Here is a 14,557-nt window from a genome sequence, read left to right on the forward strand (position 1 = left end):
CACTAAAATCACGTTATTTTTTGAGTGGCAAATTCAAGCCAAATTTCTGTGGCCGTCACGCAAGAGACGAAGAAATATAATCTTTTGATGAAAATAAGCCGTTTTGGACAAAGAAACTTTCTGGCTGATTCGTAAGCGCTGAATTATTTTCGTAGTTGTTGTTATTTTGCCGCTAAAAGATTATAGGAATAATAATGGTCATAGGGAAGAAAAGGAATGTTTTTTGTACAAGCTAAATAGAGCTGGATGTGCCCAAAAGACAAGCAAGGCGACCCCTTTATTTGCCCTGAAAATTTTATTTTATTTTATTAGCTTTTCCATTTAACATGACTAAGAAAATTACAAAATTTACACGCAACAAAAATTTTCGGTAACTGAAAAAAAAAATCATCCCTTAAAAAAATATCCCTTATTCGATGGGGTCTTCTGTCGTAGCATGTCCTTATTCGATGGGGTCTTCTGTCGTAGCAGGTCCTTATTCGATGGGGTCTTTCGACATGGTGCTTTTAGCAGCAGGGCCTGTAGGTCCGCTATTCAGGATGCACTCCCCTGCAAACTTCTCCGACAGCTTACATCCACTTTTCTTATTTCCCCACCTTCCCAAATATCTGAAGAAGTACGCCCGGCCATTCCATTCACCATACGGTGTTACCATAAGGTTGCCCCATGTATACCATTTATGGCCCGCGTTGGTCTTATCCTGCAATTTTTCTCCGTTAAACAGCTTTTTGTACGTGTGCGTCCCTGGGCGATCCCACATTCCATGTGAACCCAAGGCGCTATACACCACAGGGTGAGAGTCATGCATGGCTAACACCCTATTACCGCTCCGGAACACTCCGGTGTGTTTGTCGTAGTTGTACCGAGTGCCAAAATTGTGCGCACTCACGTAGAGCTGTAACGGCTCCATATTCCAATTGAGACGAATGGTCACGTGCTCCCAGTCGCCCACGTGGTGGCCAAAAGTGCTGTAGCCGCCGATACACCCGATTAACTTGGGTTTGAGGCCAATACAGACCCTCTTGCCGCGGTTGTAGGGGTAGAACAGCCAGTAGTAGATGTCGTAGTAGCGATTTTTGGTGGTCTTGATGATCGCGTAGGCCTTTACAAAGCTTGATGATATACCACGGAGCACGCGGGCGTTCACAGATGATGGACTCTTCAGGGTGACTTTGGTCTTCAGGTAATCATCTGAAAAAAAAAAGAACGTTCGATGATGATGATGATGATGATGATGACAGTGGCTAATTATGATAGTGATTGGGATGGAAAGGATGATGGTGTAATGAAGAAGATGATGATAGTGGTCATGGTGATGGAGGAAGTTGGTGACAGTGGCTGATTATGATAGTGATTGTGATGGAAAAGATTATGGTGTAATGAAGAAGATGACGATAGTGGTCATGGTGATGGAGGAAGTTGGTGACAGTGGCTGAATATGATAGTGATTGTGATGGAAAGGATGATGGTGTAATGAAGAAGATGATGATAGTTGTCATGGTGATGGAGGAAGTTGGTGACATTGGCTGATTATGATGGTGATTGTGATGGAAAGGATGATGGTGTAATGAAGAAGATGATGATAGTGGTCATGGTGATGGAGGAAGTTGATGACAGTGGCTGATTATGATAGTGATTGTGATGGAAAAGATGATGGTGTAATGAAGAAGATGACGATAGTGGTCATGGTGATGGATGATGTTGATGACAGTGGCTGATTATGATAGTAATTGTGATGGAAAGGATGATGGTGTAATGAAGAAGATGATGATAGTGGTCATGGTGATGGAGGAAGTTGGTGACAGTGGCTGATTATGATGGTGATTGTGATGGAAAAGGATGATGGTGTAATGAAAAAGATGATGATAGTTCTCATGGGGATGGAGGAAGAGTGGCTGATTATGATAGTGATTGTGATGGAAAGGATGATGGTGTAATGAAGAAGATGATGATAGTGGTCATGGTGATGGAGGAAGTTGGTGACAGTGGCTGATTGTGATTGTGATGGAAAGGATGATGGTGTAATGAAGAAGATGATGATAGTGGTCATGGTGATGGAGGAAGTTGGTGACAGTGGCTGATTATGATAGTGATTGTTATGGAAAAGATGATGGTGTAATGAAGATGACGATAGTGGTCATGGTGATGGAGGAAGTTGGTGACAGTGGCTGATTATGATGGTGATTGTGATGGAAAGGATGATGGTGTAATGAAGATGATGATGATAGTGGTCATGGTGATGGAGGAAGTTTGTGACAGTGGCTGATTATGATAGTGATTGTGATGGAAAGGATGATGGTGTAATGAAGAAGATGATGATAGTGGTCATGGTGATGGATTATGTTGATGACAGTGGCTGATTATGATAGTGATTGTGATGGAAAGGATGATGGTGTAATGAAGAAGATGATGATAGTGGTCATGGTGATGGAGGAAGTTGGTGACATTGGCTGATTATGATGGTGATTGTGATGGAAAAGGATGATGGTGTAATGAAGAAGATGACGATAGTGGTCATGGTGATTGAGGAAGTTGGTGACAGTGGCTGATTATGATAGTGATTGTGATGGAAAGGATGATGGTGTAATGAAGAAGATGACGATAGTGGTCATGGTGATGGAGGAAGTTGGTGACATTGGCTGATTATGATAGTGATTGTGATGGAAAGGATGATAATGTTTTGCTGATGATGACGATGGTGATGTCGACAATGATTGTGGTGTTGATCTTCGTTACAAAATTGTCGTACTTTTGTGCCCACTGCATAGATTGGACGACGTCAGTGTTGGCCTGTTGCACGTCTTCTGACCTCTTGAGTTCACCATGTTCACGTGACGCAGGAAAAAGTCCACGTCAGAGGGTCTAAACGTCTCACTCTTGTGTAGAAACACAAGTGGCGCTAAAGCCCTGGCTGCGTACTCCAGTCGGTCTGCAATCAACACATCCATGTCAACCTCCGAAAATCTCAAGGCTTGAGAATTTTTTTGGGGGGAGGGGTGTGGTATATTCATTTTGGGGGGGAGGGGTGGGTATAACCTCAGGCGTTTACCTGAGATCTTACGGGGGTGTTACATAAAATGCGCTACGCAAGAGAACTATCATCCTCGGCACACAGGGAGCGCGCAATAAATAAAGAGAACGAAAAATCGCTAAAAAGCGGGAGATATGGGGTCCAAAATCTCGGGAAATGACGAGCGCACAATAGGGGTAGCGTTTTCTCGCCACAGGGATCCCGCGTCTAATTTTTCTATTCATTTTGGTTTTTCGATTTCCAATACACCCAGAAATGCCTGTCCTATGTCGAAGTTTCTTTACATAATAATTTGTCTTTCAGGTGTTAAATGATAAAAATTATCTTAATTTTTTGTGTGCAAATTCATACCCATAAAGAAAACAAAAACAATCCATTCTAGGCTAAACCGAGGTTTTGGTTTGATTGATGCAGTATATACGAGCACAAGTATGATGGAGTATAAGCTATATATTTTACGTTTTTTGTGCTCACAGTCTGTAGAACGAAAAAAATGTATTTTGCAATCTCCATGGGGAAAACAACACAATTTACACATGTGAAATGTAATAAGCGAATGTGTGAGGAAAATGAGGTATTTGATTAAAAAAAATCGAATTTAATATTACAATCCGCTTTCTGTCTGTATGCAAAATCAGTTATTTGAACAAGAGAAAATTGTGCGCTTTGTCTGATTTAAACAAATGAATCATATCAACTTACGTTTCAGATTCCTTGCGCATGGCCGTCTGTTACACCCGCGTACTTGTATCAAGGCGAGGTCACACTTCCCGCCACACTTTTCGCTTCGAGTCTTAATGCGCGTGCGTCTCTGAGTCCCGTAATCCCCGCAGGCCAGGTTACAACGACTCCACGGCACCCATTGCCCTACTTGGCAGTTTTGTGGATTGCAACGTCTGCGCCTGCGTCGGCCCCACAAACTATGAGCTGACGCTATGAGCAGCAGACATATCGTGACCAATAAAGTGGACTTCATTCGGAGTCCTGTCAATACGAGAGCAGAATTACCATGACGTCATAAACTCAACTTGAATGTGGCACTTTAAAGTTCACGGCCGAAGAGAGATTATTCGTAAAACTCAAAAACAGTCAAAATCATGCTGAAATACCAACACTTTCCCGAATATTCCTTATTATTAACACTCTTTTGTACTTAAAAGTTATCGTAGTTTGTCGTACGGCTTTACTTTTAGCATGTTTTCTCCCGGCGGTTTACAGAGAGGACCGCACTCAATGAAGTCTAGTTGTGAATGGCGAATAGCTTGCGAAAAAGGAGGCTGAGCTATCCCTTTTATAGCGCGCGTTCTTGTTTAACTATAATATATGCTGGTATTGACTGCCGGAATTAGTCAGGGCAAATCTCGTCTGACCGTCAGCTATAAATCATATAATTGATCACTTTTATACGAACGAAGTATCATCATATGTCTTCAGTTGATGCCTATTCGCTTATCATTATCATTCTAACGAGAGACAATCCCGAGGCTGACGTAATGAGTACCCAGTTCTCGCCAATTGTTAATTTAACTTTGTCAAATCTGTCAAATATAACTTCTTTACCATAATTAATAAGGCACAATCGAGCGGAAAGTTTATTGTCTCTTCCAAAGATGCAGATTAATCCAAAAAATCGAAACCCCAAAAATGAAAATGTTTCGAGTTATGGTGAAGTTCGAGAATCCGTTTTAGCAGGATTTTCAAAAGTTATCGTAAATTTTCTCTTTGTTTTTGGGGTCCAGTTTTCGGAATGTTGGGTTTAATTAGACAATACAATTTTACTACCATACAAACTCGCAAAAGCCAGCAACCATTTCAAAAACAACATCTCCAGATTAGAAGGAGGCCGCCAGTTTTTTTTTTTTTTTTTTCATTCCCAGTGATTTGAGTGAATAGTGGAACTAATAGACATTATACAAACAATTCAAAATGAGCCACTATTTAAAAGTACCCAAATACTTTCCACTAGTCTAGTATTATCACTTAAAGACGTGTGCAACACTTCTCACAGTAAGTGACCATTCCGACTAACCTCAAGAAACGATTAATGTTGTTGAAGTCTATGTTTGTTTTGCTGTTTGCCCTTTCCTCGTCTAACCTCAAAAGGTTGCATCTATTTATGATTATTGCGTGACCGAACATAACGAAAAACAAAAAATGATGATAGGCGTCATTGCGCTTTATATGACGCACTAGGCTTTAAATTAGCGTCGATAAAGGTAGTGAGCATTCTGAAATATGATGACCAGTCGTGTATGCTACTTCTAAATAAATCATTTGCTGTTGAAGATATTATTGAAACCCGGCTTGAAAAAGAAATAGGATATAATGAAGATCATATTGATGGCTGCCACATTAAAAGGAGGGGGCGTTGCCCTCTTTGTAAGATCAAGGCCCATTGAACGTAGAAATGACTGAAATTTCTTAGTCAAAATCTAAACCCCTATTAGTTTCAACCTGGTTTTGGCCGCATCCATACGCAGAGCAGTTAAAAAATATGAATCGTATCTGGAAAAATAGATGAAGAGTCCAAGGAGAGTATATAACATCCCACTAAGTGGTTGAAATCATTGAATAGTATCAGTATGCATAAATAATTCAAACGCCTACGGGGATCACACCAACATTTCACACACTTATTGATCAATTTATACGAACGAAGTATCATCATATGTCTTCAGTTGATGCCTATTCGCTTATCATTATCATTCTAACGAGAGACAATCGCGAGGCTGACGTAACGAGTACCCAGTTCTCGCCAATTGTTAATTTAACTTTGTCAAATCTGTCAAATATAACTTCTTGACCATAATTAATAAGACACAATCGAGCGGAAAGTTTATTGTCTCTTCCAAAGATGCAAATTAATCCAAAAATTTGAAACACTAAAAATGAAAATGTTTCGAGTTAGTGTGAAGTTCGAAGATCCGTTTTAGCAGGATTTTCAAAAGTTATCGTGAATTTTGCGTTGTTTTTGGGGTCCAGTTATCGGAATGTTGGGTTTAATAAGACAATACAATTTTACTACCATACAAACTCGCAAAAGCCAGCAACCATTTCAAAAACAACATCTCCAGATTAGAAGGAGGCCGCCAGTTTTTTTTTCATTCCCAGTGATTTGAGTGAATAATGGAACAAATAGACATTATACAAACAATTCAAAATGAGCCACTATTTAAAAGTACCCAAATACTTTCCACTAGTCTACTATTATCACTTAAAGACGTGTGCAACACTACTCACAGTGACCATTCCGACTAACCTCAAGAAACGATTAATGCTGTTGAAGTCTATGTTTGTTTTGCTGTTTGCCCTCTCTTCGTCTAACCTCAAAAGGTTGCATCTATTTATGATTATTGCATGACCGAACATAACGACAAACAAAAAATGATGATAGGCGTCATTGCGCTTTATATGACGCACTAGGCTTTAAATTAGCGGCGATAAAGGTAGTCAACATTCTGAAATATGATGGCCAGTCGTGTATGCTACTTCTAAATAAATCATTTGCTGTTGAAGCTATTATTGAAACCCGGCTTGATAAAGAAATAGGATATAATGAAGATCATATTGATGGCTACCACATTAAAAGGAGGGGGCGTTGCCCTCTTTGTAAGATCAAGGCCCCATGGACGTAGAAATGACTGAAATTTCTTAGTCAAAATCTAAACCCCTATTAGTTTCAACCTGGTTTTGGCCGCATCCAAACGCAGAGCAGTTAAAAAAAATGAATCGTTTCTGGAAAAATAGATGAAGAGTCCAAGGAGAGTATATAACATCCCACTAAGATGGACTCGAACACTAAATGATTGAAATCATTGAATAGTGTCAGTATGCATAAATAATTCAAACGCCTAAGTGTAAGTGACCATTCCGACTAACCTCAAGAAACGATTAATGTTGTTGAAGTCTATGTTTGTTTTGCTGTTTGCCCTCTCCTCGTCTAACATCAAAAGGTTGCATCTATTTATGATTATTGCGTGACCGAACATAACGACAAACAAAAAAATGATGATAGGCGTCATTGCGCTTTATATGACGCACTAGGCTTTAAATTAGCGGCGATAAAGTTAATGAACATTCTGAAATATGATGGCCAGTCGTGTATGCTACTTCTAAATAAATCATTTGCTGTTGAAGCTATTATTGAAACCCGGCTTGAAAAAGAAATAGGATATAATGAAGATCATATTGATGGCTGCCACATTAAAAGCCGGGAGCGTTGCCCTCTTTGTAAGATCAAGTCCCAATGGACGTAGAAATGACTGAAATTTCTTAGTCAAAATCTAAACCCCTATTAGTTTCAACCTGGTTTTGGCCGCATCCAAACGCAGAGCAGTTAAAAAAATATGAATCGTATCTGGAAAAATGGATGAAGAGTCCAAGGAGAGTATATAACATCCTACTAAGATGGACTCGAAAACTAAGTGGTTGAAATCTTTGAATAGTATCAGTATGCATAAATAATTCAAACGCCTAAGTGTAAGTGACCATTCCGACTAACCTCAAGAAACGATTAATGTTGTTGAAGTCTATGTTCGTTTTGCTGTTTGCCCTCTCCTCGTCTAACCTCAAAAGGTTGCATCTATTTATGATTATTGCATGACCGAACATAACGACAAACAAAAAATGATGATATGCGTCATTGCGCTTTATATGCAAACTAGGCTTTAAATTAGCGGCGATAAAGGTAGTGAACATTCTGAAATATGATGGCCAGTCGTGTATGCTACTTCTAAATAAATCATTTGCTGTTGAAGCTATTATTGAAACCCGGCTTGAAAAAGAAATAGGATATAATGAAGATCATATAGATGGCTACCACATTAAAAGGAGGGGGCGTTGCCCTCTTTGTAAGATCGAGGCCCAATGGACGTAGAAATGACTGAAATTTCTTAGTCAAAAACTAAACCCCTATTAGTTTCAACCTGGTTTTGGCCGTATCCAAACGCAGAGCAGTTTAAAAAAATATGAATCGTATCTGGAAAAATAGATGAAGAGTCCAAGGAGAGAATATAACAATATAACATCCCACTAAGATGAACTCGAACACTAAGTGGTTGAAATCATTGAATAGTATCAGTATGCATAAATAATTCAAACGCCTACGGGGATCACACCAACATTTCACACACTTATTGATCAATTTATACGAACGAAGTATCATCATCATATGTCTTCAGTTGATGCCTATTCGCTTATCATTATCATTCTAACGAGAGACAATCGCGAGGCTGACGTAACGAGTACCCAGTTCTCCCCAATTGTTAATATAACTTTGTCAAATCTGTCAAATATAACTTCTTGACCATAATTAATAAGACACAAACGAGCGGAAAGTTTATTGTCTCTTCCAAAGATGCAGATTAATCCAAAAATTTGAAACCCCAAAAATAAAAATGTTTCGAGTTAGTGTGAAGTTCGAGAATCCGTTTTAGCAGTGTTTTCAAAAGTTTTCGTGAATTGTCGCTTTGTTTTTGGGGTCCAGTTTTCGGAATGTTGGGTTTAATTAGACAATACAATTTTACTACCATACAAACTCCCAAAAGCCAGCAACCATTTCAAAAACAACATCTCCAGATTAGAAGGAGGCCGCCAGTTTTTTTTTTTCATTCCCAGTGATTTGAGTGAATGATGGAACTAATAGACATTATACAAACAATTCAAAATGAGCCACTATTTAAAAGTACCCAAATACTTTCCACTAGTCTAGCATTATCACTTAAAGACGTGTGCAACACTTCTCACACATCAAGAAACGATGAATGTTCTTGAAGTCTATGTTTGTTTTGCTGTTTGTCCACCTCTTTGTCTAACCTTGAAAGGTTGCATTTATTAATGATTATTAGTGACCAAACATAACGACAAACAAAATATGATGATAGGCATCAGCATAGGAAAAGTCTCTAAACTGATACAGTGTGCACTGTGTGTATGGTGGAGTCTGTACAGTGCGCACTATGTGTATGGTGGAGTCTGTACAGTGGGCACTGTGTGTATGGTGGAGTCTGTACAGTGCGCACTGTGTGTATGGTGGAGTCTGTACATTGCGCATTGTGTGTATGGTGGTGTCTGTACAGTGCGAACTGTGTGTATGGTGGAGTCTGTACAGTGCGCACTGTGTGTATGGTGGAGTCTGTACAGTGCGCACTGTGTGTATGGTGTTGTCTGTACAGTGCGCACTGTGTGTATCGTGGAGTCTGTACATTGCGCACTGTGTGTATGGTGGTGTCTGTACATTGCGCACTGTGTGTATGGTGGAGTCTGTACAGTGCGCACTGTGTGTATGGTGGAGCCTGTACAGTGCGTACAGTGTGTATGGTGGAGTCTGTACAGTGCGCACTGTGTGTATGATGGAGTCTGTACAGTGCGCACTGTGTGTATGGTGGAGTCTGTACAGTGCGCACTGTGTGTACGGTGGTGTCTGTACATTGCGCACTGTGTGTATGGTGGAGTCTGTACATTGCGCACTGTGTGTATGGTGGAGTCTGTACAGTGCGCACTGTGTGTATGGTGGTGTCTGTACAGTGCGCACAGTGTGTATGGTGGAGTCTGTACATTGCGCACTGTGTGTATGGTGGAGTCTGTACAGTGCGCACTGTGTGTACGGTGGTGTCTGTACATTGCGCACTGTGTGTATTGTGGAGTCTGTACATTGCGCACTGTGTGTATGGTGGTGTCTGTACAGTGCGCACTGTGTGTATTGTGGAGTATGTACAGTGCGCACTGTGTGTATAGTGGAGTCTGTACAGTGCGCACTGTGTGTATGGTGGAGTCAGTACAGTGCGCACTGTGTGTATAGTGGAGTCTGTACAGTGCGCACTGTGTGTATGGTGGAGTCTGTACAGTGCGCACTGTGTGTATTGTGGAGTCTGTACATTGCGCACTGTGTGTATTGTGGAGTCTGTACATTGCGCACTGTGTGTATGGTGGAGTCTGTACATTGCGCACTGTGTGTATGGTGGAGTCTGTGCAGTGCGCACTGTGTGTATGGTGGTGTCTGTACAGTGCGCACTGTGTGTATGGTGGAGTCTGTACATTGCACACTGTGTGTATGGTGGTGTCTGTTCAGTGCGCACTGTGTGTATAGTGGAGTCTGTACAGTGCGCACTGTGTGTATTGTGGAGTCTGTACATTGCGCACTGTGTGTATCGTGGTGTCTGTACAGTGCGCACTGTGTGTATGGTGAAGTCTGTACAGTGCGCACTGTGTGTATTGTGGAGTCTGTACATTGCGCACTGTGTGTATGGTGGAGTCTGTGCAGTGCGCACTGTGTGTATTGTGGAGTCTGTACATTGCGCACTGTGTGTACGGTGGTGTCTGTACAGTGCGCACTGTGTGTATGGTGGAGTCTGTACAGTGCGCACTGTGTGTATGGTGGAGTCTGTACAGTGCACACTGTGTGTATGGTGGAGTCTGTACATTGCGCACTGTGTGTATGGTGGAGTCAGTACAGTGCGCACTGTGTGTATAGTGGAGTCTGTACAGTGCGCACTGTGTGTATGGTGGAGTCTGTACAGTGCGCACTGTGTGTATTGTGGAGTCTGTACATTGCGCACTGTGTGTATTGTGGAGTCTGTACATTGCGCACTGTGTGTATGGTGGAGTCTGTACATTGCGCACTGTGTGTATGGTGGAGTCTGTGCAGTGCGCACTGTGTGTATGGTGGTGTCTGTACAGTGCGCACTGTGTGTATGGTGGAGTCTGTACATTGCACACTGTGTGTATGGTGGTGTCTGTACAGTGCGCACTGTGTGTATTGTGGAGTCTGTACATTGCGCACTGTGTGTATTGTGGAGTCTGTACATTGCGCACTGTGTGTATGGTGGAGTCTGTACATTGCGCACTGTGTGTATGGTGGTGTCTGTACAGTGCGCACTGTGTGTATGGTGGTGTCTGTACATTGCACACTGTGTGTATGGTGGTGTCTGTACAGTGCGCACTGTGTGTATGGTGGAGTCTGTGCAGTGCGCACTGTGTGTATGGTGGTGTCTGTACAGTGCGCACTGTGTGTATGGTGGAGTCTGTACAGTTCGCACCTTGTGTATGGTGGAGTCTGTACATTGCGCACTGTGTGTATGGTGCTGTACAGTGCGCACTGTGTGTATGGTGGAGTCTGTACAGTGCGCACTGTGTGTATGGTGGAGTCTGTACATTGCGCTATGTGTGTATGGTGGAGTCTGTACAGTGCGCACTGTGTGTATGGTGGAGTCTGTACATTGCGCACTGTGTGTATGGTGGAGTCTGTACAGTGCGCACTGTGTGTATGATGGAGTCTGTACATTGCGCACTGTGTGTATGGTGGAGTCTGTACAGTGCGCACTGTGTGTATGGTGGAGTCTGTACAGTGCGCACTGTGTGTATGGTGGAGTCTGTACAGTGCGCACTGTGTGTATGGTGGAGTCTGTACATTGCGCACTGTGTGTATGGTGGAGTCTGTACATTGCGCACTGTGTGTATGGTGGAGTCTGTACAGTTCGCACTGTGTGTATGGTTGAGTCTGTACAGTGCGCACTGTGTGTATGGTGGAGTCTGTACATTGCGCACTGTGTGTATGGTGGAGTCTGTACATTGCGCACTGTGTATGGTGGAGTCTGTACAGTGCGCACTGTGTGTATGGTGGAGTCTGTACAGTGCGCACTGTGTGTATGGTGGAGTCTGTACAGTGCGCACTGTGTGTATGGTGGAGTCTGTAGAGTGCGCACTGTGTGTATGGTGGAGTCTGTACAGTGCCCACTGTGTGTATGGTGGAGTCTGTACATTGCGCACTGTGTGTATGGTGGAGTCTGTACATTGCGCACTGTGTGTATGGTGGAGTCTGTACATTGCGCACTGTGTGTATGGTGAAGTCTGTACAGTGCTCACTTTGTGTATGGTGGAGTCTGTACATTGCGCACTGTGTGTATGGTGGAGTCTGTACATTGCGCACTGTGTGTATGGTGGTCAGTACAATGCGCACTGTGTGTATGGTGGAGTCTGTACAGTGCGCACTGTGTGTATGGTGGAGTCTGTACAGTGCACACTGTGTGTATGGTGGAGTCTGTACAGTGCGCACTGTGTATGGTGGAGTCAGTACAGTGCGCACTGTGTGTATGGTGGAGTCTGTACAGTGCGCACTGTGTGTATTGTTGAGTCTGTACATTGCGCACTGTGTGTATGGTGGAGTCTGTACATTGCGCACTGTGTGTATGGTGGAGTCTGTACAGTGCACACTGTGTGTATGGTGGAGTCTGTACAGTGCACACTGTGTGTATGGTGGAGTCTGTACAGTGCGCACTGTGTATGGTGGAGTCAGTACAGTGCACACTGTGTGTATGGTGTAGTCTGTACATTGCGCACTGTGTGTATGGTGGAGTCTGTACAGTGCGCACTGTGTGTATGGTGGAGTCTGTACAGTGCACACTGTGTGTATGGTGGAGTCTGTACAGTGCGCACTGTGTATGGTGGAGTCAGTACAGTGCGCACTGTGTGTATGGTGGAGTCTGTACAGTGCGCACTGTGTGTATTGTTGAGTCTGTACAGTGCGCACTGTGTGTATTGTTGAGTCTGTACATTGCGCACTGTGTGTATGGTGGAGTCTGTACAGTGCGCACTGTGTGTATGGTGGAGTCTGTACAGTGCACACTGTGTGTATGGTGGAGTCTGTACAGTGCGCACTGTGTATGGTGGAGTCAGTACAGTGCGCACTGTGTGTATGGTGGAGTCTGTGCAGTGCGCACTGTGTGTATGGTGGAGTGTGTACAGTGCGCACTGTGTGTATGGTGGAGTCTGTACAGTGCGCACTGTGTGTATGGTGGAGTCTGTACAGTGCTCACTGTGTGTATGGTGGAGTCTGTAGAGTGCGCAGTGTGTGTATGGTGGAGTCTGTACAGTGCGCGCTGTGTGTATGGTGGAGTCTGTACATTGCGCACTGTGTGTTTATGGTGGAGTCTGTACAGCGCGCACTGTGTGTATGGTGGAGTCTGTACAGTGCGCACTGTGTGTATGGTGGAGTCTGTACATTGCGCACTGTGTGTATGATGGAGTCTGTGCAGTGCGCACTGTGTGTATGGTGGAGTGTGTACAGTGCGCACTGTGTGTATGGTGGAGTCTGTACAGTGCGCACTGTGTGTATGGTGGAGTCTGTACAGTGCTCACTGTGTGTATGGTGGAGTCTGTAGAGTGCGCAGTGTGTGTATGGTGGAGTCTGTACAGTGCGCACTGTGTGTAAGGTGAAGTCTATACAGTGCGCACTGTGTGTATGATGGAGTCTGTACATTGCGCACTGTGTGTATGATGGAGTCTGTACATGGCGCACTGTGTGTATGGTGGAGTCTGTGCATTGTGCACTGTGTGTATGATGGAGTCTGTACATTGCGCACTGTGTGTATGTTGGAGTCTGTACAGTGCGCACTGTGTGTATGGTGGAGTCTGTACAGTGCGCACTGTGTGTATGGTGGAGTCTGTACAGTGCGCACTGTGTGTATGGTGGAGTCAGTACAGTGCGCACTGTGTGTATGGTGGAGTCTGTACATTGCGCACTGTGTGTATGGTGGAGTCTGTACAGTACGCACTGTGTGTATGGTGGAGTCTGTACATTGCGCACTGTGTGTATGGTGGAGTCTGTACATTGCGCACTGTGTGTATGGTGGAGTCTGTACAGTGCGCACTGTGTGTATGGTGGAGTCTGTACATTGCGCACTGTGTGTATGGTGGAGTCTGTACAGTGCGCACTGTGTGTATGGTGGAGTCTGTACATTGCGCACTGTGTGTATGGTGGAGTCTGTACAGTGCGCACTGTGTGTATGATGGAGTCTGTACATTGCGCACTGTGTGTATGGTGGAGTCTGTACAGTGCGCACTGTGTGTATGGTGGAGTCTGTACAGTGCGCACTGTGTGTATGGTGGAGTCTGTACAGTGCGCACTGTGTGTATGGTGGAGTCTGTACATTGCGCACTGTGTGTATGGTGGAGTCTGTACATGGCGCACTGTGTGTATGGTGGAGTCTGTACAGTGCGCACTGTGTGTATCGTGGAGTCTGTACAGTGCGCACTGTGTGTATGGTTGTGTCTGTACAGTTCGCACTGTGTGTATGGTGGAGTCTGTAAATTGCGCACTGTGTGTATGGTGGAGTCTGTACAGTGCGCACTGTGTGTATGGTTGTGTCTGTACAGTTCGCACTATGTGTATGGTGGAGTCTGTAAATTGCGCACTGTGTGTATGGTGGAGTCTGTACAGTGCGCACTGTGTGTATGGTGGAGTCTGTACATGGCGCACTGTGTGTATGGTGGAGTCTGTACAGTGCGCACTGTGTGTATCGTGGAGTCTGTACAGTGCGCACTGTGTGTATGGTTGTGTCTGTACAGTTCGCACTGTGTGTATGGTGGAGTCTGTAAATTGCGCACTGTGTGTATGGTGGAGTCTGTACAGTGCGCACTGTGTGTATGGTTGTGTCTGTACAGTTCGCACTATGTGTATGGTGGAGTCTGTAAATTGCGCACTGTGTGTATGGTGGAGTCTGTACAGTGCGCACTGTGTGTATGGTGGAG

At 43.7% G+C, this 14,557-nt stretch overlaps 1 protein-coding gene across 4 annotated transcripts; it reads right to left on the reverse strand.

The window, feature by feature from the left end:
• Positions 1 to 280: 280 nt before the first annotated feature.
• LOC5519227 (putative vacuolar protein sorting-associated protein TDA6) lies at positions 281 to 7,632 on the reverse strand. 4 transcript variants are annotated; one of them, XM_048733426.1, is made up of 4 exons: positions 7,533 to 7,632; positions 3,734 to 4,015; positions 2,750 to 2,929; positions 281 to 1,191 (listed from the first exon to the last, which is right to left on the reverse strand). In XM_048733426.1, exons 2-4 carry the CDS (start codon positions 4,005 to 4,007, stop codon positions 476 to 478), a joined length of 1,170 nt encoding a protein of 389 aa, XP_048589383.1. In that variant the 5' UTR covers positions 4,008 to 4,015; positions 7,533 to 7,632; the 3' UTR covers positions 281 to 475. The 4 variants fall into 4 exon arrangements, with proteins under 4 accessions (XP_048589383.1, XP_048589382.1, XP_032219894.2 ...); XM_048733425.1 differs by lacking the exon at positions 7,533 to 7,632 and adding an exon at positions 6,911 to 7,001; XM_032364003.2 differs by lacking the exon at positions 7,533 to 7,632 and adding an exon at positions 6,291 to 6,407.
• Positions 7,633 to 14,557: the final 6,925 nt, after the last annotated feature.

This window comes from Nematostella vectensis, chromosome 10 (assembly GCF_932526225.1).
Source record: "Nematostella vectensis chromosome 10, jaNemVect1.1, whole genome shotgun sequence".
Taxonomy (NCBI): domain Eukaryota; kingdom Metazoa; phylum Cnidaria; class Anthozoa; order Actiniaria; family Edwardsiidae; genus Nematostella; species Nematostella vectensis.

Coding starts and splice junctions, on each gene's coding strand:
- LOC5519227 (XM_048733426.1), bottom strand. CDS start 4,007: ATGAAGTCCACTTTATTGGTCACGATATGTCTGCTGCTCATAGCGTCA. Junction 2,930..3,733: donor ATGCGCAAGGAATCTGAAAC/GTAAGTTGATAT, acceptor TGTTGATTGCAG/ACCGACTGGAGTACGCAGCC. Junction 1,192..2,749: donor TCTATGCAGTGGGCACAAAA/GTACGACAATTT, acceptor TTTTTTTTTCAG/ATGATTACCTGAAGACCAAA.